The sequence below is a fragment of the Eublepharis macularius genome, chromosome 1 (genome assembly GCF_028583425.1).
Source record: "Eublepharis macularius isolate TG4126 chromosome 1, MPM_Emac_v1.0, whole genome shotgun sequence".
Classification (NCBI taxonomy): Eukaryota; Metazoa; Chordata; class Lepidosauria; order Squamata; family Eublepharidae; genus Eublepharis; species Eublepharis macularius.
In genome coordinates, this window is record NC_072790.1 from 227,488,653 (window position 1) to 227,516,149 (window position 27,497).

The 27,497-nt window shown below is 46.5% G+C and overlaps 1 protein-coding gene across 3 annotated transcripts in view; it reads left to right on the forward strand.

Annotated features, from left to right (window-relative positions):
- NRXN2 (neurexin 2) overlaps positions 1-27,497 on the forward strand; it is a 309,122-nt gene that overhangs the window by 15,835 nt on the left and 265,790 nt on the right. Inside the window, exons 2-3 of one of the 3 annotated variants that reach the window (XM_054990706.1) lie at positions 9,873-9,890; positions 25,909-25,938. The exons of the other annotated variants lie outside the window; for them this stretch is intronic. Coding sequence (XP_054846681.1) covers positions 9,873-9,890; positions 25,909-25,938 — 48 coding nt within the window. The remainder of the gene's footprint in view (positions 1-9,872; positions 9,891-25,908; positions 25,939-27,497) is intronic. 3 annotated transcript variants of the gene reach the window in all.

Sequence of the window (27,497 nt, forward strand, 5' to 3'; positions counted from 1 at the left end):
CCCTGTTTTCAGTGACTGAGAACAGGGGCAATTGGGTGTGGTGGGTGACAAGTTGGAGCTGCTTTCTGTCCCCTCCTCGCTTGTATCTGACCCAGTTGTGATATGTCAGCCCTGCAGCAGAGCCATGAAGTATCTGGCTCAAGCAGAGGGACCCCTGTGAGTCTCCTGTGGGGTGGGAGGAGGGTGAATTGGGCTCCAGGGAGTTGGGTGAGGGAGAGAGACCTGAGGCCAGTTCCTGCTCCCTGCGATCTTGTAAACGGTGAGCAGCCACTGAAAGGATCCTATTAAGGGTGAGAAATTGGGTGTTAAGTTCTCTCCATCTCTCACTCAATACTCTCCTATCTCTTCAGCCCAACGGCATGTTGTGGCCATGGCGGGCTTGCATTTGCATACTGTTAAGGCTCCATGGCAGCATGAGTGCAAGAGATATGTACATACTTCATTTTCCAACATTTGGAGGGGGAGCTTGGAGGAGCGGGTTTTTTTTGTTGTTGTTTAAAGTTGTGATTTTGCTACACCAGGGATCTCCAGTTAGCATCAACCTCCCCCTGCTCTCCCGCTAGTGCATTTTGGGCACCCAATCCATCCTTATGTGGAACATCCAGTTTAAAAATAAGGGGAATTATATGCTTGTCTCTGATTCACTTGCCTATTGACTCAGTCACAGGGGTATTAGAGTCGTTAGGGTACTTCCCACTAAGCTTGCAATATGGTGCAATTCTTGTCCTCAGTCTTGAATCATCTGAACAAGGTAAGATTTGAGTCCAGTGGCACCCTAGAGACCAACAAGATTTTCAGGGTATGAGCTTTCAAGAGTCAGAGCTCCCTTCCTCAGATACATCTTGAGTACCTCTTTGGTCTCTAAGGTGCCGCTGGACTCAAATCCTCCTGTTCTATAGACCAACAGGGCTACCTGTCTAAATTTGAACAAGATAACGTTTCCCACAAAATTGGGCAAGTGGGGGCTTAAAGCTTTCCCACAGATGATAATAATATAATAACATTCAATTTATATACCGCCCTTCAGGACAACTTAATGCCCACTCAGCGCGGTTTACAAAGTATGTTATCATTATCCCCACAACAAAACACCCTGTGAGGTGGGTGGGGCTGAGAGAGCTCCAGAGAGCTGTGATGAGCCCAGAGTCACTCAGCTGGCTTCAAGTGGAGGAGTGGGGAATCAAACCCGGCTCTCCAGATTAGAGTCCCACGCTCTTAACCACTGCACCAAACTGGCTCTTAGATAACTGAGAGACAAACTACAAGTGACGCCTTACACAGGTTGGACACTTGTCAGCTTCCCTCAAGTTTTGATGGGAAATGTAGGCGCCCTGGTTTTACAGCTTGGCTCTCCATTACAGCTGCAAGACCAGGATGCCTACATTTCCCATCAAAACTTGAGGGAAGCCGACTAGTGTCCAACATGTGCAAGACATCACTTGTAGTTTGGCTCTAAGTTGTTCCCACACTTTCTAGGGAGATGAAACTTGTCACACTCTGAAGAACCCATCTAGTCCAGGATCCCATCTCACACAGCAGTCCAGCCAGTTACTAAGGAGGGCCAACAACCCTTTTAGGCTAAGGCTTGGTGTACCCATGTAGCCAAATGAGGTGCTAATCAGGTGGCTGTGTGCCGAGGCAGTAGAAAGGATTCTACCACTATATACTGCAGAGGGATGATTCTTTTTTTTTTCAAAAGTACCAACATTAATAATTCCTAAAATGGCAAACAAGCACAGCATATAATGAGCTAGACTAGAACTTTTTGCTAAGACGTGTTCATTTTTGTTTTTATTAGCAATGAGTTTTTACTTGGGGAAGCATTAAAAATGTGACTCCCCCGCCTACAGTCTGAAGTGGTACAGCCTGTGGTGTTGCCTCAAAATTATAGCACCTCGTTCTGCTGCCTGTCCTAAGACAGCATGATTGCTGTGTTTTGAGGCATTTGTGTCCCTCAAAACAGGGAGCTCAAAGTGCATCTACAATCACTCAAGGTACTCTCAGAGCGTCCAACACACACTGATTACTAGTGAAGTCTAAAAGGGAAACATACATAAGCCCTAGAAGTGGAGCTGGGGTGGGGGAAGGATAGTTATGATCCGGAAATTCATTATAAACATAACTCAAACTTTCCTGAGCGTGGTGCTTATGTTGAAAGGCCTAGGGGTATTGATTCCCCCAACCTCTCTTTGCCATTTTTCCTCTTGGTTCCTCTGTGTGTGTGTGTATATATATTGCATCACTGTGGTGGGTGTTTGCCACCCTGCTTTGCAATACACATGGATGCACGCGCACTGTGATGAAAACCTGGCTTAGGCTCCCAGTTGGCTGAGGTACAGTCTGGCACATTGCTCAGTCATGTTGAACACTGCCCCTTGGGGGAGTTCTGGAGAAGGTGGTAATGAAGCCTGTTGTATATGCATGCAGCTGAGAAGCATGGAAGTGCGCCACAAGAGGCTTCAGTGACATCGTGAGACAGGAGGAGCAGCGCTTAAGGTGTGCAGGTGGGATTGTTTAGGGTGTGGCAGACTTTGGACAAGTGCCCAGATTCACAGCCCACAAGGCAGTAGCTTCATCCTGCATCATGTTAAGGCTATGTTTGTAATGCAATTCTCCCCCCAACCCCAACCCCCCCCCAAATGGTACTCTCAGTGTTACTGACATTCTTTTTTTCTCTTTCTTCTTCCACTATGTCTTGCCGGATCCCTGTAGAGGAACTCACAGTGGAAGGTGAGTCCATCTTGTCCCTTAACACTACGACACCAGTGCCCTGTATAATTTCTGAGGGGGGTGGGGTGGATTTTCTGTGGGGTGTGCAGAGTTTTTTGTGAGTTGCAAATATTTGTCTCAGAGAATGGGGAGGTTTCTGGGTTTTGGCCCTCCCCACTCAGGGCCTGAAGCGTGTCCGGTGGTGTGCGAAGGGCATCTTTCCCTTAGGGGAAGCTGCTGCTTGTTCTTCCCTTGTGTGCATAGAATTGGAAGGGGGGGTGTCTGAGCAGATACTTTGTTTGGGGCAGCTGAGGTTTTGAGGGACATCTTCATTCAGATGAGCGGAGCATTTAGGAATATGGGGGTATCTCTTGCAGGAACACCACAAATCTTACACTTAAAAAGAATCAAGGTGTGGAAATGCGTGGCAGAACAAAGAAAGGTGTGCAAAACATCTTTGCCACATATTACCTTCCCCGCCATTTTGATAAATATATCCGACCCTTCCAATTTTGAACTAAGCTGGGCTGTGACTCAGCGTCTTTTCCTTGTACTGCTGAATGGAGGGAGGGTATTTGGGGGGTGCATTGTTTGTCAATTGCATTATGGTAAGGGGGATAGCAGCCAGGAGCAGGGCATTCTTTTAAAGTGCTGAAATGTCTCTCTCCTCCTCTTCCTCCACCTAGAATAACCCAGTGCGCCAGGGAAGGCTTGCAGTGTAGAGTCCACTCCCCTGTTCAGGAGAAAATCATATGCAGGGATCAGTTTGTTTCACCTGGAAAGGGGAGTTTCTTGCCTTGTTGTAACCTTAGCAGGCAGCTCCCTCCTTGCTAGTTGCTGGTCCTCTCCAGTGTACCATCTTATCTGAAAATACATAAACTGTGTGCTATGAGACGCTGGAGATGGGAATCAAACTGTTGCTTCCACTGCAGAATTTGCTTCGGAAGGAAATGTGTGTGCGGAAATGTGTGTGTGTGTGTATTTGTGTCTATGTATACCTGCAGGACTGGTCTTACTGAGAATCCACCCAAAGCAGTTGCATTAGGGAGCAGATTCCAGAGAGGATCCTATTTCCCTGCCTCTGGTCTCTGTCGCTGTTTGTCATTAAGATCAGAGTTGGAAGAACATGTGTGATTTTGACTTACTGACGAAGGTGTGAAAATACTTGGGACAAGCATGGTGTGTGTGTGTGGCAGTGTGTAGCTGATGGAGATCAGTAGAAGAACCTGGTCAAAAAAGCATATTTGGGATCGCCTCTGATGAGGAGGTGAATATCCTTCCCTCTTATGAAATATTTTCTTGGAACCAAGGTACAGTAGGCACTGTACAAAACATAGGAGTCATGCATGGGGAGGGGGGTTTGCTTTTCATTCCAGTTCTGCTCTTGGACATTTTGGAGGGGGGAGCAAGGAGAGACTTTTGGAGGGTGGAGGGGAGGAGCATAGTGCCACAGTTGTAATGCTCCTGTACATATCGATGGGTGTGAGAAACATTATGCTGTAACTGGTGGTCTGTAAGGATTTTGTAAACAGCAGTTGAGCATCCCATGTGGATTTTCAGGCTCACTAGAACACTTTTTACATCTGTTCTTCTACAGTATTAATTCCATAGGTACCCCTTGAAATGCAGAGCACGGCTTGTGAAGGCACCGGCTGTGTGACTGTGTGCGCATGTGGGGTGTGTGTGTGTGTGTATGTGATAGGCCACTTTGACGCTGTGCCCCCTTTAAACTGATGGTCTTTGCTTTGGAAGAACTTTGGAAAAACTTTCAGATTTGTGAGAGTGATAAAAACACATGAGATGATTCTCTGGTTTGGTCACAGAAGAATAATTCACAGCACTCTTTGGCTGGTAGAGGTGACAGTTAAACAGGGAGCCAGTCCCAGCACCAGATGGGACCTGCCTAGAAACAACTGCTTCTGTTCCCAGATGCTCAGCTGAGTGTGATTCTCTCTTGCACCCTCAGTCACATCCGCTGAGCTGCTCCCAGCCCACAGTCGTTACTTTCTCTCTGGTTAGAAGGAACAGCTAGTGTATAGGGCAGAGGTCTCCAATCCATGGGTCATAGCCCTAAGATGGGTAATGAAGCCCCTACTTCTGGGTTGCAACTTAGGGTTGAAAAATTCCTGGAGATTTTTAGGGTACAGCCTGGGGAGGACAGGGTTTGGAGGGAGGAGGGATCTCTGTGGGGTATAATGCCATACAGCCTATCCTGCAAAACAACCATTTTCTCCAGGGGAACTTATCTCTGTAGTCTGGAGACTAGTCTGGATTGCCATGTGGAGGATGGCAATCCAAGTTGCAAGCCGTATGGATCCATCATAGTTTTCTTGCACGTTTATATACAGTGCTCTGCTGCTGGTGTGTATGCGAGCACATCTCCTGCTTCTCTTTGCACGCTGGCTTTGAGGGGCAACAGGATGGTGCGCTGGCAGGTTGAGAGACAGCCCACCAAGCTCTGCATTGTCTTCTGTCTCTTTCTTGCTTTCTTTTCACCCAGCAAACCTCAACCGCTGCCCACCCAAATCAGTCTCCACGTTTGCTTTGTCCTTTTGGCTGGATTCTTGCCCTGTCTCTATGGCTGTGATCCGTATCTTCTACTTTATGATGGTATACCTCCTGGTGCTCACTCAGCTCGTGTTTCCTGTTCTTGATCTGCTGGCCATGGTCCTGCCCCCCCCTTAGCACTGGTGAAGTTATAACACTGACCCCTCCTCTTCCTGTCACACAACTACGATGTCATGTGACTTCCTGTTTCATGCTTGAAGCTCGATGGGCCCCCAGGCTGCTTCCTGGAATGTGTGGTCCCATGTCATAAAAAGGTTGATGATCAATGGTGCAGAAGATTAGTAAAGGCAGTTTGTGTTCCTCAGAGGTACACATCTTTGGCCACTGCTGAGAATCCTGCCATACCACCCCACCCCCCAACCTGTCATTTTATGCTTTTGTTGCATTGTGTGTTCTTTGTGGACTTTCCCTTGTGCTGAACAGCTGACCCAATATGTCCCATTTTTACTCTTCTAGTAATTGAGGATGTTGATTTATACATGCATCAAACTCCCAAGTTCCTATTTAGCGAGGAAGTACCTCAAGACTTATAAATAAACAAATAAAATGCACAAATATTTATATACTCACCTTTCTCCCAAGACTGTAGGTAGGTCACAACTATGTAAAAACAATGCAAAACAATTTAATAAAACAACCTTTAAATCAACACATTAAGACTAAAAACAACTAATTCCTCCTCATGACATCTGTTTAGAGGGAGAGACATACCAATGCCGCAGTGACAAACCTGTGTGATTAATCAGATGTCCTGGCAAATTTCAGCCACTTTAGCTGGTGAGAATACCCCCATGTATCCCAAGCACACCTACGCGGAGGCTGACAGTCTTCTTGTGGGCACTATGAACACTCCCGTCTGGCCTTTCAGGGGGCAAACTTACGCATTTACCCAGAAGTAGGTTTCATTATAAGTAAATGCTGCAACTGCTCTTTTTCTCCCTTAATTATTTGTGTTCTTTGCACATCTGCGGACATCAGTTTGTTGGAATAAACACATCTGTCGGTTTGTTGGCAGTTAATTTAGAGAAGGATGTGGACATGGCCTGAGACCCTGGAGAGCCACTACCAGTCAGAATATACAATACTGAGTGAGATGGACTAATGATGCAGCTGCATCATTATATTCAGCGTCTGACCTCTGTGTCAGTCATGGAAACAGCAAAGTCAAACCACCCACTGACATGCTGGGGGTTCTCTACATGCACAAATTCTGCCCCCCCCAGGTATGGAGAAAATATGGCTTTGTAAACCAACTAAAGCACCTTCCCCAATCCACCAGCCTTGTAGTAGTAGTAGTAGTAGTAGTAGTAGTAGTAGTAGTAGTAGTAGTAGTAGTAACAACAACAACAACATTCGATTTATATACCACCCTTCAGGACAACTTAATGCCCACTCAGAGCGCTTTACAAAGTGTGTTATTATTGTCCTCACGACAATCACCTTGTGAGGTGGGTGGGGCTGAGAGAGCTCCTAGAAGCAGTGACTGACCCAAGGTCCCCCAGCTGGCTTCAAACAGAGGAGTGGGGAATCAAACCTGGTTCTCCAGATTAGAGTCCCGCTGCTCTTAACCACTACAGCAAACTGGCTCTCAGTAAGGACTGAACATGCTCTAGGAGCACAGAATGTGGGGAGCTGCTGATTCAGGTAAAAAGTGATGGGGAAAGAAGAAAGCTTACTCCTGTCCCTAAAAGCTTATTCAGTCCTAAAGGCACAGAATGAGGAGGTGGGGTGGGATTTCCAAAAGGTTCCTCCTACTGACGATTCTTCAGCCCCCCCTCCCTAGTTTTTATGAGCATATAAATCACAATGCAAGGAAGAGAGTGCCCGAAAAGCAACTGATGTTTTCACATTTCCAGCAGTTCCGTAGCCTCTCTTATTAAATGCTGACCTTTACTAATAAAAAGTGGAAATGAGTGTCATTTATTGCTTAAATAAAGAAGGAGTCCAGTGGACTCCTGTTTTGCTGGACTGCTGCAGACTAAAAAGGCTACCCACATGGAATTATCATTTAATATTGGTTCTCGATATATACTGATGAATGCCAAAAATAATTGAATGAAGAGAGATGTTTTCATAATTTACCAGTTCATGCCAGAATTTTCTGACCTTTCCCACTGGTTTCCTAAAATGTTGAGAATGGCAAGCGTATGTCAGCATTCACCAGTGTTTGGGCTTTTACGATAACATGCATACGTACTAGAGTGTAAGCTCTTCTTTGTGTCCCCCTCCTCCTCCTCCTCCTCCTTGCAGCTCCTGACAAATTGCTGGCCTTGTCCACAATCAATAATTATAACAAAAAATCCTGAAGGTCAAATGAGAGGCTAGAGCAGGGCTTTTTTTCAGCTGGAACGTGGTGGGACGGAGTTCTGGAACCTCTTGAAAACGGTCACATGGCCAGTGGCCCCGCCCCCTGATCTCCAGACAGAGGGGAGTTTAGATTGCCCTCCGCGCTGCTGAGCGGCGCCGAGGGCAATCTCAACTCCCCTCTGTCTGGAGATCAGGGGGCGGGGCCACCAGCCATGTCACCATTTTCTCCAAGGGCAACCCAGTGAGTTTCGCCACCTCTTTTCCCAGAAAAAAAGCCCTGAGCTAGAGAATGTCTCTCACTGTGGTGCTTTTGTGCAGCTCTTTTGTGCAGTGCTTGGGTTTTCCTCATCTTTTCTGGGACCTTTCCCAAACCTGCTTTGCTGCGATATTTTGGGGGAAATGGCAGCCAAGCCATGATGGCTGCTGTGTGAGCAGGAAGGCCTGGATTTTCCCAGTCCTGCCCACATCATCAGTTTTCAGTTCCCAGTCTCTGTTGTGACTGTTCACACACACTCCATGCATGATGGGAGGGGAAGGCTTTTAAAACTTTTAAAAACACATTAATTTACATCATGATTGATATACTGATAAATGGTAAATCAATATGTCGATTATTGGTCTTTAAAAAGTCTAAGAAGACTCTCTCCCCTGGTGGCATAGCTGCCATGAGGAAAATGCAAGGGGAATCCTCCACATGGAAGCCCCGTTGTTGCTGTGCTACATCACAGTTGCAGCTGCACCAGACCTTCCACAGGAGAATGTGGCCATGTGGGAGAGGTCTCTGGCTACAATTCCAAGGTATAAGACAGAGAAAGATCTTTCCCAACATCTCTTATGTGAGATCCTTTAATTCGAAACACCAGAGATTGAACCGGAAATCTTCAACATGCCGAGCACACGCTCATCCACTGAGCCACGAGCATCTTGTGTTCGCAGTGCCTCGTTTGGCAGAAATGAAGTTTGCAAGGCTTGGTCACAAAGAGGTGGAACTCCAAACCTCCTCAGCCATACATCTCTGGCCGTCTAGTAAATGGGCCAAGAAGTTCCAGAGGGACCATTGCGAACCTGGAGGTATTACATCGCAGTAAAGGAATGATTATTTAGAGATGACCTCCTCTCCCACTCTCCCAGTAGAACAAGCGCAACCCTTTTAAAAATCAACACCTAATCTAATTTCCTTTCTTGTGGCTTGCAGAGTTCTGCAAGGGAAGAGATCTTAGTGAAGGAAGACTTGTGAAAAATGTTGTTGTATCAGTGCTGGAAATGTTTGGTGTGTTTGTATGACACGCTATCCGTGCTCGACTGTCCTTAAGTGCCCTCCTTTGTAAGGAAACATGTATGACAGCTCCAGGGACAGCATCCAGTAGGTGGATCTTGTCCGTTTTTATTGCTACCATTACATTCTGAGAAGCAGTTTCCATTTCTGGCACTTCCTCAGCCAAAGCAGCCAAAAATCTCTTCCACCTCCACCCCCTTGCCTCAGCTACAAAATGCTAGGGAATCACAAACGAAGCCCGAATCAAAATACAATCCTCTCCATAAAGATGCTTGCCGCTTGAGCTAAATTACCCCCTAACGAGCAGAGTTGGCAATCAAATCTGACATATGCTCAGACAACCACTTCGAGAGCTGGAAGCATCAGGGTCGGTGTGATTGGGAAGACACAGCGGCAGAAGCCCGTGACTTATCTGGACTGTCTGAAAGGTCTGGAACAGCAGATACTGCTAGCATTTTAGTGTAATGCACAGACTTGCTCAGGCTCTCACCAGTTGACAGCATGATACTTCTGCAGCAGCAAGGTGGGCTTTTGTAAGGGGCTGCAGTCAGCTGCCAAGGAAGGCCTGTGTGCCTCCAGTTCCCCTCCCCAGAATGTCTGGATTGGGCAAAAATCAGGAAAGGAATCAAATAGGAAACCACCTGTTTCTTCCCAAAGCATTTTGCTGTGGCTCCTGATTCCCCCTCCCCCCCCATTTCATGATTGTTTAATTAAAACATGTCATGGGCCAATTAACCTTCCTCTGGCCAATTTTTCTTTCATCTGGTTCCCTCTAAGTGCACCTTTGTTCTGCATTACAGGTATAAATCCATTCATAGCTCGAATGTCATGGACTCCTCCCTAAAAAACAAAACAAAACTGGAAAGTATAGTTCCTGTGAGAGTGCTGAGAATCCTGAATCCTAAATATCTTCATAAAATTACAATTCCCAGAGTACCTTGGCTTGTAGTCTGGTGGCTGTTACCCAGGCTTGGTAACTAACTTATATTTGTAGTAGAGTGAACACTGCAAGAGGAACACTGCCTGTTTGGTTTTTTTTTTTAATTTTGCATTTATGCTGCCTTGTGGACTAGTGTGAGAGAATTCAAGGACGTCTCTTGTAAAAGAGTACTCAGATTTGATGAGTTATGGCAGCTTGGAGGGCAGAAAGTCCATTCCAGCAACAGAGAAAAGGAACCAAGATCCGGGCATCTCAGGTCAGAAAAATAATCTGTCCAACCCAGTCTCTTGCCTCTGACTGTGGTCATCTCCAGAGAGTTCAAATGGGTTTTGTAGTACTGGGGTACTACCAGAATATATCATTGCTTGGCTATTCTTTCACTTTCTGCATCTTCATGGCATTGGGTTTCCCTTAAGCTGTAAATGTAAATTAGTTTTAACATGACGGTAAGTTGACTTTTTTTGTAGAGCCTCAAGTGCCCCCAGCCTTGCACATCTTTCTTCCTTGAGGCATATATTCCTGTTTTCTGAGGATTAATGTCAGTGTGGGTTTTAAAGTCTGCTATATCATTGGTATTGGCCATTCTACTAGTAGGGAGTTCCATATTTTGGTAGGGGATAATAATTTTTAAAATGTCATACAGATGCTGCTTAATTTTACTGGCTGCAGTAGCCCCAAAATTAACTGGTGTGGTGGTATATTTTCTGAAGTTGGCAGCACAGTGGAAGAGTGCTGGGGAAGAGTTTTAAAAGAATGCCCATAAAGAGGTATGGCAAGGGCGTCTTACATTGTTCTGGAGAGAAAACTCAAGAGGAACTAGAGCTCTTGGGTTCTCCCAAATCCCTACCTCTGGGAGTGCCGCCTTAGGTCAAATTTTAGAATTTCAGAGTTTCAAATTTTGACACAGTTCTCAAGCGCTGAGCCTCAGTATCTATTACCTTATTATGTTTCAGCTCAGGGTGCTTTTGAACATGAACAGAATGCTTTCCTCTGACAGCTAGCTAACAACAATCAGCGTCCATGCATTTGGGATTTGAGGGAAAGGCTTCTGGGTCAGGGAAGACTTGTACTCTGGTACTCTGCCTGCTGTGGAGTCGGACCCCTGTATATCAAGGTCTATCTCGTGTACTCTGGCGATCAGCAGCTCTCCAGTGTCTTAGGTAGAAAATTTTGCTATCATCTATTAGTTGATTCTTTTTAAAATGGAAATGCCAGGGACTGAACCTGGGACCATTGCATGCAAACAACAACAGCAATAACAACATTCAGTTTATATCTCACCCTTCAAGACAATTTAACACCCACTCAGAGCACTTTACAAAGAATGTTGTTATTATCTTCATGACAATTACCCTGTGAGGTGGGTGGGGCTGAGAGAGCTCTGGGAAGCTGTGACTGACCCAAGGTCACCCAGCTTGCTTCAGGTGGAGAAGTGGGGAATCAAACCTGGCTCTCCAGATTAGAGTTCTGCCACTCTTAACCGCTACACCAAACTGGCTCTCTCTGAGCAGATGCTCAGACATGGAGTCATGGGTCCCTCCTCTTGGCTGTTCCTAAAGACCCTTTCTTGGTTTCTGAGCGAGGGAGAGAGTTCTGCCTTGTGTAGGAATGATCCACTGTAAGCCCTGAATCTGGCCCACCATAATCCAGCCCGACACTGAAGAAGATGAAGGGGTTGAGTGATGGAGTGATGGAGGAGGTCTCAGAGCTCTCAGAACAACGGCCGCCTAGTGCTCATAGGACAAGGTGGGGCAGTTGCCTCAGAGACCTGGGACTCTAGGGCCCAGCCTAGTGGTGTGGCTGCCGCAAGCAATTGTTGCCTGCTTTGTAGATGTATTAGCATTATTAGTGCAACTCCATCCCTGACTGTAGAAGCAGCAAAATAAAACAAAAGTCCAGTGGTGCCTTAAAGACAAACATTTATTGCAATACTTTTGCGAGTCACTGCTTAAGCAGCAGTGGTGGGTCCGCATCTCCCACCCTGCAGTGACTCCTCCCCACCACTAGGAGTGCTGTGGGTCGAGCCCTGGCTGCTACAGACCAGCAGCAGCGAGGCCTAGTGAACTACTGGAGGTAGAGCCTAGTAACACTGCCCGCCAGCATCCAGGGTGGCCTACCTGGAATTCTCCTCTGCAGGAAGGATAGAGCTGACTTTCACAAAAGATATACTTTCGGTCAGTGTCCCACTTTGCGTATGGCATTAAACACACTGTGGAAGCTTTTAGTACCTTTTGTGTATATTGTAAAGGATCATTTATTCTTAATTGTGTTTAAAAGGGTAAAGTAAATGGTGAAGAAGACTTTGGGGGGTTTATCATTCTGTACAGTAATATGCAGTGACATACTCAACCAGCATGTGGGGCATGGAAACTGAAGAAAGCTGAAATAGGAGAGTGAAAGGAAGGAGAGACAGAATTTTGAAATAATGTGTTTGCACTGTATGTGCACAAAGAAGCGCATGGGAGTTGTGTATGGGAGTAGGATTAATAGACCATGCCCCAAGATCCCAAAACCCTAGCTATGCCTCTGCCTTAGACCCAGGAGGCTAGGATTCTTGGACTCCCAGAGGCTCAGTAAGTTAGACACACGGTTATCAATCTCCACGTGGGGCCTGGAGATCTCCTGGAATGACAACTGATCTCCAGACTACAGAGATCAGTTCCCCTGGAGAAAATAGCTGCTTTGAAGGTTGGACTCTGGGGCATTAAACCCTGCTCAGGTCTCTTCCCTCCTCAGACCCTGCTCTCTTCAGGCTTCACCCCTCAAATATCCAGGAATTTCCCAACCCAGAGTTAGCAGCCCTATTAATAGTGTATGCGTGTGTGGGTCAGTGTGGGACCTTGGACTCCTGGATTCCGTCTATAGTCGTGGAAGGGGAGTGGGTCCTAGTGACAGGGGGACAGCATTAGCCCCTGAGCTGGCTCCTGTCTGTGATGCAGAGGGCTGGCGTGGTTTTTTTAAACGGTGCCTCTTGTTGACTCTGCACCTCTTGATGCTGCACTGAGCAGAGAGGCTGTCACTGCCAGAACTCCGCATTCATCTCTAAGAAAAATGACCCTCTGTGCCGCCTGGGGCAGGGGGACCTGAGATTAAACCCGCAGACGGCGCCTCGCACTCCATCACTGGGCGCTTATCTCCCAGACGCTCCTTCCTTCGTTGTCTTATTGGTGGCATCTTGACTCCTCTCTTCAGAAACTTGCTGGCTTCCTTGTTCCTACAGACAGAACAATTCTTTATGAAAAGGCTGGGCACGGCTGGAGAAGAGTGGGTGTAGGATGGATTTCTGCCACTACCCCTCCCACATGCCCAAAGGTTGCACCTCTTGCAGGCAAGCAATGCCTCGTAATCATCCCAAATGTGCAGGGATGGGCTGAGTACAGTAGTAAGGGAAATGCACTCAGTATGTGCTCAGAGGCACTTTTGGATATGCCCACACACATTCTGCTACTCAATGTATTTTTAATGCATTTATTTCTTCCAGTTCTATACTGTTCCTCCTTTAAAAGTTATCTTTTTTAGGTGCCAGGCAAAGTCTGTTTGCCCAGATTTAGCCCCCCCTACCCTTTATTTCCTTTCTGCTGTTGCCCGCTCCATGTCAATCCAGTTACTAAGCTTCTGGACTAATTTTAAACTACTTTTCTGTTTTACATTGGCATTCAGTAAATAAGGGTTGGCCACAGCTTTGAAAACAGATACTGAGACACAGGCCTGTTACACTCAAACTGAGACCTGGTGTCTTTGTTTCATGTGAAGTTTAATTTGAACCATGGCTATGAAAAAGATTATGTAATAACGGAGCACAGAGTGCCCGTCTCTCACCCATTGCATAGCCACAACCAGTCCTTCCTTCCCCACACTCCCATCTGGAATGAGCCAAAAAGGCTTTTCAGAGCAGCATGAACTCTGGCACATCTTTTAGGAACTGAGCATTGCCCCTGAATCCCCAAACACATTCTAGAACTCCATGACCATGTTGTTCCCATGGGGCATGCCCCAGTGTGCCCCACATTTGCATTGCATTGCTTTCTGATGTACTCTGTGCACTCAGATGATGCAGGCGGAATGTTTTTAGTGTGCTGTTGCAAATTAGCGTTCCTGGTGGTGGGTGTTACCAGTGATGTGTGTGTGTGTGTGTGTGCATCTCTTGCTGGCCCTGTGCCTTCCAGCACTCCTGCATAGCAAGGGGGGGGGCAGGCAGAGTCTGCGCCAGTGAGATAAGATTTGGTGCCTTGTGCTGTGACTTTGACTTGCTCTTGATGTCATGTCTTCCTGGAACAAAAAACAAAGAGAAAAAGTAAAAGGGGGACGAGGTGGGATTGAGTCAGGGAGGAAGAGCCAGGAGGGGTTTGCCAGTTGCCCAGCCTCTCTTCCCACCTACCTCCCAAACTGAAAGGAGCTTGTCCCGCTCCTTAGCCACCCTGCCTAAGTAGACCAGCTGGACAGCAGTCTGCATCTTTGTTTGAAACAAAGACAGCATTGCAAGCATTGTGTGTCTACACGCATGCGTGGATAGAGCAGTCTGTGCTGGAATGCTGATTCTGGTTTGTTTTGTGTACAGGCATTGAGAGGTGGAACAGGTATCTTGCTGTGGGCATGCTTGTGTGTGCGGCCAGCAATCTCTGTGGTGCTAAGTTAAGCAGTAAAGAAGCCACTCAATCTATGTTCCCAGTTACAACTTACAAACTGTCATTTGTGCACTCCCAAGTTCTAACCCATATATGTGTAAATGTTGGAGGAACCAAGCAAGAGTCATTGAGTAAGAGCTATCTGGAGACTCCGGCCTCATCCTGCTTCTCAGCACCTGGCTTTGGTCTTCTCACCAGTGTGAGGGGCTGGCATTCCTGTTCTGTAGGCATCTGTCATGGTGGGGCACTTCTTTCCACCTCTGGATTTTCCTTTAGTGGGTGTGGGGTGGGAATTGCTGTGCTTCTGGGAGGCTTTATCCTCCAATTTCCCTGGGAACTTGAGTAAGATAAGAACACACACCCCCCTCAGCTTTATGTTTCCACATGACGGGGATTCTCCTCTTTGATTTCATAACCACTGTCAGTTGAGGGGCATCTGCACTGGCAACAGAACTTCCACTTTCCTCTTTTTTAATTTTTTGGACTTTTCTCACACATGCTCCGCAGTTGATTGGCTGTCGTGGGAACAGTCATCTCAGCCGCTGTAGTGCTGCCCCCCCCCCTTTCTTTTTTCTTCATGTTTGCACTGTAGCTCAATATCAGCATTCAAATTGTATCCTCCACCTGAAGTGCTGCCTCACACCTTTCATTTCCTTTACTTGGTATGCAGAGAAATCAATGCACAGTGGAGTTTAAAACAGTCGGTTGAGCACTGAATTCCTTTCCCTCTCCAGCTGTCTTGCAGCCCCTTAATTTCCACAAAATGCTGGTCCTTGGGGGATAGGAGACCCTGAGGAATGGCATGAGAGGGATTTGTAGCGGGAAGTAGGAATTGGTGGAAATTGCCAGTTTAGTCTGGATACAACCCATTGATTTACTGCAGGTGTTGTTTCCCCCTTTTATAATCATAAACGTATTGAGGGAAGGGGGGGGGTTAAAAATGTTCAAATGCGCGTCTACACAGACAGACACGGTAAACCACATGCACCTCTTTCATTCAGTGTAGTTGCATGAGGGAAGTGAATATTCTAATCTGCATTTGTGAGCATGGGACGATTAAGTGGCCTTTATTTCAGTCAGTAGGAATGAAAAGGGTGTGACTTTATGGAATCCAGGCGTACTGTGAGGTCCCCAGCTTTTCAGTTTGCATTCATGGGATGCTACTCTGAGGATGCTACTCCAATTTCGTGAGTTGCCAACAGAGAACCGGCAGGTGTTTGTTTTCTCCCCTATGTTAATTTAATCTAGATCCCATAAGAGCACTCTGCTCCCCTCAGCAGGATTTACTTAACTATCCATTCAGTATGGGAGAGTGGCTTTATGGTAGATTGAACAAAGGCTTTCTCTATGGCAGCCCCATTCCTACAGGAAGGGCTGCCAACGGACATAAGGGCTGTCACGTCTTTACTGCTTTTCAGAAAGGAGGAAAGCTTTTGGTTAAATTGTTGTGATAGTTTATCCTCTTGATGATGTTGTCACTTTGGGTTATGCTCTTAATACACGACTGTCATGTTGAAAACCACTTTTGAGCTATGTGGGAAAGCGGTCTAATAGAATTGCAGCCCAGTCCTAAGAACCTCCCCGTGAGGCTGGTGCATTGCCAACGCCATTATCCGATGTCCCCTCTGCAGAATTGAAATGTGTGTCCAAAACACCACCCTAACAAGGTGCTGAGAGCGTAACAGTCGCACCGGAGTTCATAGCAATGCCATTGCAAACCACTAATCATGAAGTAGTGTGTTGTCACTGCTCCTGCCCCTTGACAGCAAACTGGCACATGCTGATGGTGCCACTCCCCTCTTTTACATGGAACGCACCAAGAGAAGGAATAAAGGGAACACAGTACCTTCCACGGGAAGGAGCTTTGGAACGCTCTAGGAAGCTCTGCCAATATGGGCTTCAGTCTACTCCTGCAACCATGTTCTCTTTAATAATGTAATTTGAGCCTGCTTGATCAGATGTGTAGTCTATCTCTTCTAGCATCCTGTTTCTCACAGTGGCCAACCAGTTACCTTAGAGGGCCAAATAAACAAGGTATCGAGGCTGAAACCCTTGCCTGATGCTTCTTCCTAGTAACAGTGTTCAAAAGTTTGCTGCCTCTGTATATAGAGCCTCCCTTCAGTCAGTATGGCTAATAGCCATTGAAAAGAGCAAGAGTCCAGTAGTGCCTATAAGACTAACAAAATTTGTGGTAAGCTTTCGTGAGTCACAGCTCACTTCTTCAGATACAGCTAGAATGTGAATCCATCTGTCCTTAATCGAGACTAGGGGTATGTGCTTCGGGTTTCCGTTTCAGGTAAAGTAACCGAATCAGACCCGATCTGTAAAGATTTGGGATTCCCGAATTGAGGCCAGCATGCTGGCCCCTATTTGGAAACCCCAAACCAAAGCCTCCCTGAAGCATTCAGGTTGCTTCGAGAAGCATCGGGGCCCAAGTTTAAAGGGCTCTTTCCCTGCCTTTTGCAAGCAGCAGGTGTCTTTAAATTTCAGCTGGCAGATGGGGGGATTCCTCCACCTGACAGCTGAAGTTTAAAGGGCCCCTTTCCTGCTGCTTGCAAGCAGCAGGGCCCTTTAAACATCCCACCCCAACCCCCAGCCCCAGTCCCCCACCCCACCTTCCCACTTACCTTGGCCGTGCTGCTGGCAAGGCAGCTGGCTGCCCAGCAGGCTGTTGCAGCTGCGGAGGCAATGGGGTGGTGCGGCAGCAGTGGCTGCGGCTCTAGTCTTCTCCACCACCCTGCGGGGCTGCACACCGCTGAATCCAGTCTTCCTGGCTGCCCTGCGGGGCTGCACGGTGGCGGAGGAGCCGAAAAGGCCCTTCCTGCCCCTCAAATGGCTACCACGGCAACAGATGGACTCACATTCTAGATGTATCTAAAGAAGTGAGCTGTGATTCATGAAAGCTCATCCCATGTTGTTAGTCTTATAGGTGCTACTGGACTCTTGCTCTTTTCTCCTGCTACAGACAGACTTACACGGCTACACATCTTGATCTAATAGCCATTGATGGACTTCTTCTCCTTGAAACTAACCCCGTCTTAAAGTTATCTATACTTGTGGCCACTGCTACCTCCACAGTTTAATTACTGACGGAGTAAAACAGTATTTCCTTTGTCTGTTCTGTATCTATTGCCCACCCAATTCATTGGGTACCCTTGAGTTATAATATTATGTTCTAGTAAATTACACAATTTTATATCTCCCCTTTTTTCTAGACTGTAAATTCTCACACTCTCCAGCCTTTCCTCCTAGGAAATATGTTCCAGATGCTTTTGCCAGATGTATGTACAGTGAAGGAAACATGGCCACAGCACTTACTTGCTTCTGTAGTGCACACCCCTGGGGCAACTCTGATTAAACACCCCAAACCACGTCTGCACAAAGGTTCAGGTGTTGGATGGGAGAGGCTCAGGCGTATCAGCCCTTTGCCAGGCCAGGGGAGTGCAGATGCAGGGGCAGCAGTCATGTGGCAAATGGGAGGGGGGGGGGACTTGAGAGCTGCCTGCAGAAAGCAAGTGGGCCTCTATTGTATGTGATGCATTTGCAGAGTCCACAGTCCTCCATCTCGGTGGATTCCTACATCATGGGCTGCCCCTGGTGGGGGACATAGTGTTACTACTGAGCCACCCATCCTTTTTAGGGGGTTGCATTGGAACTGTGTCTGCACTGCCCACTGGGGCAGCTCCATGGAGCTCTGATCCTGCAAGGTAGTGGGTATCCTAAATGTGTTTGGGCCACAGTAACTCAGATTAGAGTGGAGTGGTGGTAGTAGTTGCCTTAGACTGCAGCTGTGTTTCCTGCATCCTTTTCTTGCTGGGGAGATGGTATTATGCTGTAGTTCTGCAATTTACACATACTTACTGTTAGCAACTGATGAGGTTTGTTGAGGCAGTACAGAGTAGGCATGGTGGGGCATGGAGAAAGAGTTGCAGCACTCCCAGTTTGAGACAGGGACTCTCCCTCCCTCTCTCAGCAGTGTGCTGCATTCTTCTTCCATCCCCAGTTGGGGGAGTAGAGTCTCCCTTTTGGTGTCTCTGTCTTGAGATGGCATGCCTGTAAAGTATCTGAGCAGAGCCATGTTAGGCCAGTGCTACAACAATCTTTGTTTTCTCCCTTGTGCTCAGAGCCCCCTTGGTTTTTTTTAAACATTATAAACTTTACTTAATTTCAAACAGCATACATCATACAATTAACATACGTGCAATTCAAAGTGGTCTGATACATTGGATATAGAAAGTAAACTAAGTCTTGTATAACATGTTTGACATATAAACAATAGATACTATATCCTAAGTGATGCTAACTGTTGTAAGTAGATAAGTAATCAGGTCAGATAACATTGTGATTTAAAGATGAGATTGAGATTAGAAGAGAGTTTAGTATTTGATTTGGTACATTTTATTTGTTATTAAAGTTCTGTGTTTATGAATCTTCGATAAGATGCTTTTAATGTGAATCATTACTGGAAAGATATTCTATAAATGGGTACCATTTTTCTAAGAAATTTAACAGTTTGGGATAATTTTCTGACTGTTGAAGTTTGTCTGATATCTTTTCCATTATCAGGTGGTCCCATACCTTAATGAACCAGGTGCTTAGGCTGGGTGGATGTTGGGATTTCCATCTTGATGCTATGGCAGTCTTGGCTGCTACTAAGAGGGATGAAATAAGATCTTGCCTTATTTGTGGTATCGGGTGACTTTGCCAAAACTCCAGAAAGATAAGCTCAGGTTTAAAAGGTATTTTATAACTTCTCATTAAGGTAATATGATGTAGTACTTTTTTCCAAAATTCCTCTATATACATTGCTACCAACAATGGGAGAACGATCCTACTTCTCTGAGCGCCCCCTTGTTGAGCAAACTGCCCTTTCTGTGGATTTCACATCACCAGCCCCGCCATGTATGTTCCAAGTGCACTCAACTTGAGGCCAGAGAGATAAAACCCTCATGCTCTATTATCTGATCTATGGGTGTCCTGGCTGTGATTTATATAGTACATTGAAAGACTGTGAATGGCTTCAGATTTAGTTGGTTTTGTAAGCTACATCAGTGTTTGTGGGCGAGGTTAGAGTTTGGGGACACTTTTTTTTCCCACTTCCATGTGCCTTGATGGGATCTTGTTGAGATATGCCAGAAATTTCAGTAGTGTAAGATGGTGCTGGCGTCAGGGATGTGCCCAGGGCTGGAGAGACCTAGCCTTGCTCTGCCTGTGACACTCCCATGACAACACTGGGGTTACACCATCACAGTGCTCAGCACAGCTTGGCACAAATGTTTTTCCAGATATGCTGGCATGTCTTCAGGATGTACCATCGTATCTCCTGATTAAACCAATGCAGGGCTTAGTAGCCATCCTAAACTGTTTGGAGATGAGGTTTAGGATTATGCTGTAAATGTGCTTGACATTGAGTCTGAGGATATAAATCCCCTCCCCTCCACAAACCGTTCCCCTTCCCAAGTCCACCTTCTTCTCTAATGAACTGTTGTATGCAAATGGAACATTGCATTGTAGCTAATAGGCCAGTGATATGCTCATAAGCAGGCACGCTACAGCCAATGGGCAAGTGTTTTTGCAAATTTCCCTGGGACGTGATTTACATGTGTCCAGTGCCAGCTGTGTTATTAATCACCTGAGCAGCAGCTACGTCCTGATTAAGGGCCCTGTCATTAAGGCGACACGCTTAGATAAGGCAGGGCATGTTATCGTGGCCAACCTGTGCCTGGCAAACTGGTGATGGGCACATTCATTATTCGCTTTGGTAATACCAGGGTTTTCTTATGACAGTGTTTCTCAAACTTTTGAACTTGCAAAGTGCCCCCCCACACCCCTCCTGCTTCTATAGTGGTTCTGTTTTGTGGGTCTCTCCGGCTTGCTAAGTGTTCCACATGTGAGTGGGTGGAGGTTAGGCTATGCAGTTATGTGCAGCCCCTCGTCCCCTACTGCTGCATGCACCGGTCTGTATGGGGTTCTGCTTCAAAGCTGGCATTAGCTGAACAATGGAACAAGACATCTCTGACCCCATCATAAAACCATACACCTTAGCACAAGGCCCCTCTTGCTTCCCATATTAGATTGGGGGGGGGAGTACAGTCATCCCTATCAATGTAATATGAATCAGTGCGGGTCCTTTCCTAGTGGTCATTAAGTCCACTCAGGATGTGGCTAATGGTGGAGGAAGCTACACCCACTTCAAGAGGAAGCTGTATCCACTCCCTGCAGCTCTGTACCAATCCCTTACTTCTCTTCTTTCCCACTTCAGAGTGAGCGTTCAGGACCTTGGATAAGGAAGGGCGTGTGAATGAATGTGTGATGCACAGTTTGTGAGTACACAGAAAGAGGGAGGTGTGTGTGTTTGTGTATCTAGTGTGCACCCATGAGGCTTCAGTGTTTGTGACAGTTCACGAGTGTGCTGATAATGTGCAGCTGCACAGAAATTTAACAGGTGGGCGTGTGCAGCAATGTGGGGAAAGAACCCGTGGGCTGTATTAATGCAGGAGTGTGTGGGCGTGTGTATGATAGTAGGAGCTGTGATAGTAAAGGAATGCTTGTGCCTGACATTGGTACAAGGCAGGTCTTGCTCAAATATTGTGTGATGTGACATGTACACAATTGTGAATCACTTTGTATGCTGAAATGGCGCACTGTGAACATGTGTGTGCAATGCAGTGTGCTCAGGCCTCTCTGCTGAAAGACAGGTTCTAGCTGTCTGTGTCTTTTATCTCATTTCCGTTCCCTGCCTTGAGGAGTGATAGACTTTTCAGCAGCTCCTTAGGGATTTATCCTTTCCGATACACTATGCAGATTGCCTGTCTGGGGCAGTCAGGTGGGGGGAAGAGAGAATGTGTGCCTTTGAGTGTTGGTCAAAATTTGTATGTGTGTGTGTGAGAGAGAGAATGGGGGCTGAAATAGCAGACAGCTATAGGGGGGCTATGGGACAGGCTGTACAACATTAGCAGAGGGGTGTGAATGTGGGAAAGAGAGAAAAAGGAAAACCAGAAAGGATTTCCCTCCCTACCTCTCCCTCCCAGGCTAGATGGTTCTGAGAGCATCCTCCTGAATTTTTTTTCCTGCTACAAGACCACCCCTCCCTTTCCATCCAGAGACAAATCTAGTTCGTTAATGGGAGGGGGGCTGCAGCAGTCAGAACAATATGGCCGCCACCGTCATGCCTGAGGGATCATTGGAGTGGTCTCCATGGCAACGAGAGGAGAGAGCAGCATCCTAATGCGCCCAGCCTCCTTTTCCTCCTCCATACAACTCAGGCGCCTAGCAAGATGGGTCAGGTCAGCACCCCCACAGGCACCAAGGCTTCCAGACCCCTCCAGCAAGAGCCAGGCATGCCTGCTCCCCCTTCCAACAGCCCTCTCCCCCCTCACAAGTTCTTCCAACCAATCACCTCATGCCTCATTTTTGGTGGTGCTTGTTGGGAGCTGGAAAAGGCTGGGTGTCTCAGCAACGCTTATTTAGTGATATATGTAGAAAAGGCCCAAGCCTTTGAGACTTGACACATCAGTTTGGCTGGAGTATTTGTTTTCTTATTTATTTGTTGATTAATTGCTACCTCCCCCCTGCCGCCATGCTGCTCTTTCAGATTGGCTGTGGATGTGAGGGGGAGTGAATGGATGGCTCCTGTTGCACGAATTGGCTCACTTGCTCAAGTGAACTGGTGTTATTTGTCACACTCTGGTCCCCTTTCCCCCCCTCTTCCTGGATTACTCAGAGTAAGAGCTGGTTAGCTATTGCAGAAAATCTTGAACCAATTTTTGGCTCCCCAGCTCAAAACTATCTCTAAAAATCAACACCCTTTCTTGACATATACACCATAATTATCCCCCCCCCCTTGTAGGCTTTAGAATAGGGGCACTGAGTTACATCCCCACTTTCATTCCTTCCTGAAACTAGGATAAGAGTGTGCTGACTTAGGGTGAGCCTCCTGTTGTTGAGAGGGAAGTGTTGGGTGGGACTGGGACCCTGGACTCCTGTATCCTCTGGTTGGGAAGGGGATGTTAGGCTGCATATTATTAGGGCTCCTTTTGCAGCTTTGGAAGGGGTTAATGGGTTGGGGAAAGTAGAAATCAGGACCCCTGGGCCCAGTTTTGGATAGTGGAAGGGAAGGGGAGTTATCCAGTTGGATGCAGAGGATCGAATTCTGACCACAGCAATGTTATTCAAAGTATGATGTCTCCCTCTTCCCTCTTGTACAAGCCAGGGTGTAGCAAACACATGAAGATGCCTCATACTGAGTCCGGCCAGAGTCTTCTTTAATGGACAGTGGCTTTCTGGAGTCTCATAGTCACCTATTGCCTGATCCTTTTAGTTGGAGGTTTGGAGGATTGAACTTGGGACCTTTTGCATGCTAAGCAACTGCTCTACCACTGAGCCGTAGCCCCTCCTCTAAAAACCGCTTTGCAATGTCAAGGCTTTGAAATGTGAAATATTACTTCTTACCTTGTGCAGAGTGTGCTTTTTTAATCGCTCACTCAGAAATCTTGGCCCGCCCCTATACATCTGGATTTAGGGCCACTTGCTTCCATCCCAGGAAGTAGGGCCAGGGGTTTATTCTCCAGTTTAAAAAGGAGAGTAGGGCTGATTCCTAGCAGGTCAGGGACAATCTATATAACTTTTTTTCTTCTGCAATTATAATACTTGGTTTACCTTGTTATTAGTAAACCCAGATGACATCTTACCCCACCTGCTGATTTCCAGTGTTTTCTCATCCTTATCCTATTTCTTTCAAGAGTTAGTTTGTCGAGATTTATTTGCTGTCAAGCACAATTACAACGATAGTGCAACCAGTGGCATTGTTTTTTCCCTCCAATCAGGAGCAAAGGTTTCTTAGAAATAAGCTCACAAACCCCCCAGATCCTTCCCAGCTTTAGGTCCCATCACTAGCAGACCTTACCTTGGCTTCTGTTTCACTTGAACAAGATTCTGATGCCTTTATCTGACCTTTCTAACCTCTCCTAGTAAAAACCAGGCAGTTGTAATCTCATGTCTTCTTTTTTCCCTTTATGGGCTTTCTCATTTTTAATCTCTGTAGTTAATATTTGGAAACTGGAACTGTAGACATTTCTATTCATTGGGCAGGTTGGAGAAGGAGAGAGTACATTACGGATGGGTGGCTTCTGTTGCCTCTTTGGGTGGGATCAAGTAATCCCCCACCCCTTTTAATTTTGTTTGAAGCACTGATCAGATATCAGCCATCAGCCATGTACTATCCCCTTTGCTGTGTAGACAGGAAATGCAAATTCTCGACAGAGGATAAAATGCAGTATCATCCACAGCGTGAATCTACCTTGGTAAAACTGCTTTCTCACAGAAATGGAAGAGAATAGCCCCCTCTAAGAAGCAGGGCAGGGAATGAGAGGGTCCCCGAGTTAAAACTTCCACCCCATGCGTGGTTCTGTCTCCCCATGACAGCCTGTTCCACTTTCCTGTTGTGAGTGTTTCAGAGGTTTTACTGCTCTGTGTGTGTTTGCATAGGGAAGAGTCCGACAGTGGTGAACGCAGCCACTTTAGGGCTGGAGTTGCTTGGCAGATTGATTGGCATGGTGTGGTTCGTTGAGTGTGTATTTTGAGGTGCAGCAGAATGAGGACCTCTCATTTCCATGAAATTGTGTGCTTTTTGGAAACAGCTGCCAGCTGATATGGTGATGAATGGTGGCAGGGGGACGGCAGGGAAGGAATAGCAATGCCCCCTCAGTCTGCTGCTGCCCACATTCTTAAGCATCAGGGAAAGGGATGTGTGGTCACCCCTCTTCCTTGTGGGCCTCTTCTTTGGCCTGTTCAGTGATCAAGCCCCTGCCTCCAGTGTCATTAGGTTTCCGATCCTGCTTGCCCCCTGTGCAAGGTTTCTCGTTATTCCTTGCAGGATTTGCAAGCCTGGAAATCAGCAAAGATTTCTTGCTTGAAAATGTTCCCCAAATAAAGTGTGTCTGTGTCTGTGCGTGTGTGTGATGCACACACACATATGTGATCTTGATATTTGCTGTGGATTGAGTGTCACCTAAAGGCCACTGAAGGGCCAGTCCTGTGCTTGGAACATAGCTAAAGACTGGCATAATGTAAGACAACTCTTCAAATCCCATGATTAGAAAGGCTGGATTCTGCCACTTTGCAGTGAAGAAATATGAATGGCACAGTGTCTGTGGGTGAAACTCTGCTTAGTAACAAAAGCCCTAACAATTGAGGAGGTGTTTTTTTCTCCCCAGACAAGGTAAATGCATGCTGGGTTTGGTACTCTGCTTCTCATTGAATGCATGCTTGTGGTGGGTGGAAGAAAGGATGGATGCTCGCATTCAGGGTATATTATTAACAGCCTTTAACTCCATTCGTGCAAAGAAGTCCTCAAAAGCTACTAGACGGCCGCCATGTTTAGTAGCCTGCCTACACATACTTACATTTGTCTCTTCCCTGCTTGATCGCCTGGAGGTAACTGTTACTCACCTCACTTGACCAGGTTGGGGAGGGTGGCTGTTGAGAAGCTCTCTGTTTGACTTGCAGTTGGGAAACGTTTTCAGTGTTCCAGTTCATGCTTATGACGAAATGGGGGAAGGATGGCTTTCTTATCTGCCTTGATTACAACTCAGAGGTGGAGATGAGGGTGGGAATGGTAGTGACTTCAAACTTTAACCCAGAATACAAAAGCATGGTACTGTGGTGTGTGCATATATGAGTCTGGTCTATCTCTACTGCTGACGGAGTCAAGGGTTCTGCCCCTACAAACTCCCATTCAAGGCTACTGTTGGCTCTTTGGAGCCTGTGTCTCTCTACATTGGGGGTGGGACATGGTGACAGAGGTGGTACCTGGCATTTATGTGGAGTTCCTCTTATCCAGAAGGTGTTACAAATAAAATGGCCTGGAGGGAAATTGTGTCCCAGTCTCATTGACACTGAGGCTAAGAACAAGGGTTCAGTCTCCCTCTCTCCCCACCATTGACCTCCACCCCCAATAGAGTGACAGAGTTTCCACAGGGAAAGGCCGGCTGTCCCTGGTCTTGTTACCACTAACGCTTTTTCTTCCTGGAGCAGCGTGCTCATTCCGAGGGAGGCTCGCAGGCCGCAAACACAACACTCTCCCCTCAAGACTGCTTGGTTTGTGTGTTTGTTTTTTCCATTTTTGTTGTTTTAACCTGGAAAAAAAAAAGCATTTTCTCTCAGTGGGCGATGTAGCCGTTTGCCCGAAATGCTTTTTTTTTTTAACCCTAAAAGAAACCAAACTTTTCCCCCTGTTCCCCTCTTGTTATTGCTTTGGTTCTGTCCGGGATTTTAAGTTTCTTCTCCTCTCCTTTCTGTTTGTTTCGGCATCCGACCCTCAACCCCCTTCCCTCTCTCTCTCTGCTGGGGGCCTGGATGTCTGTCACAAGTTAAAAAAAGCTTTTAAATTGTGGCAAAGAGGGGAAAAACCCTCCTTTTTTCCGTGCGTTTATATGACTCGTCTTTTTTCTTTCTTTCTTTTTTTCCTTTCCTTCCCCCTCAAGGTCCAGCTCACCTGACGTTAAACAGCCAAGGTATGGTTTTAAGTTTCTTTCAACAAACGAGTTTTTAATTTCTTCTGTTCTCCTCCTCCCCAGTCTCTTACCATTGCTCTCCTTCTCCATTTCTCTCTTCCTCACGCTCTTGATTTTTCTCCTCCCATTCGCTTACGCCCATCTCATCCCACGTTGGTTTCTGACATTGCATAGATCTCTCGCTTATGCAGCTGATTTTTTTTTTGTTATTTCGTACATCAATGTTTATTAGAAAGAAAAAAGCATGTTTTGGAAAGAAAGGGAAAGAAAACTGTATTTCATCTCTGCGTCGCTGCAGAGCTTGGATGAACTGTGCAACTTATGCTGATGATCTGATTATTAACAGCCTTGTGCGGCTTGCTTCATTGATTGCATTCTTGGGGACTCATCCCGGGGCTGGCACAAACTGACATTGCCTGCCAAAAGACTTATAACGGGCTGCTGCACTGGTTTATGGCAGCCAGAAAGTTTGCTAGTTTGTTGGCCTGCTGAAACTGTATAGACATTTTCTGCCACTGCACTTCCCCCAGGTGGCAAAGGTACTCTTTGATTCTTCACCCAGCATGATTGCAGGCTAAGGTTTATTTATTTCATAGAATCATAGGGTTTAAAAGGGACATCCAGGGTCATCTAGTCCAACCCTTTGCACAATGCAGGAAATTCACAACTACGTCCCGCCAACACCCCCCCAGTGACCCCTGCTCCATGCCCAGAAGATGGCAAAACACTGTCAGGATCCCTAGCCAAACTGGCCTGGGGAAAATTGCTACCTGATCCCAAGGTGGTGATTGTCATTACCCTAGGCATGTAAGAAAGGGCCAAGAGAACTAACCTTTCCTGCCCTCCCTCTCATGAGCTGTATTTGTTGCTTTTGTTCTGAGAAGGAAACCAAAGTGGCTATTAGGGGGGGAAAACACACAAATAAACAAGCAACCAGCAAAAGAAAAATAATTCAGTTTATTTCAGGGCTGTTTCTGGGATATGTTGGGCGCTCAGCACCAGAGGCCATGAGCCAAGGGCCCAAAGCTTTCATGCCTCTGACTTAGTAACTAAAACAGGAAGGGTGACAAATGCTCAGCCTTGGCTTCTACAGCTGGCAGCCATATTCCCACAACCCACCTCCCTACTTCCTTCAGAAAGTAGAAGGTCTGTAAGGCTAGGCTTCTTGCTTTTCAGGGGGTTTTCTTTTAAATTCCATTTGATATTTCATTCCGTTCGCAGCTGTAGACTGCCATGGTTTATACGCACGTAGACTACACTTCTGTGTAGTTCCCACAGCTGCTTTCGTTGGGACTAAATGCCTACATTTCTTCTGTGCCCACTTTCTGAGAGGAAGAGAAGTGGCCGTATCATGTACGAGTGGGCTGAATGTGGGAAAATGAAATAGCTGGCTTTGGAAAGGCCAATCTAGCCGACTCTTTTTCTACCCATGAAGAGAACAGTAGTAGGGAAATATTAGCAGTCCATCAGTTGTACAGTACTTTTGTTAATGTGCCCATTATTGATTCAATAATGCCTAGGGCATCTACTGATCCAAAATGGCCCGACCCTTTCCCAAG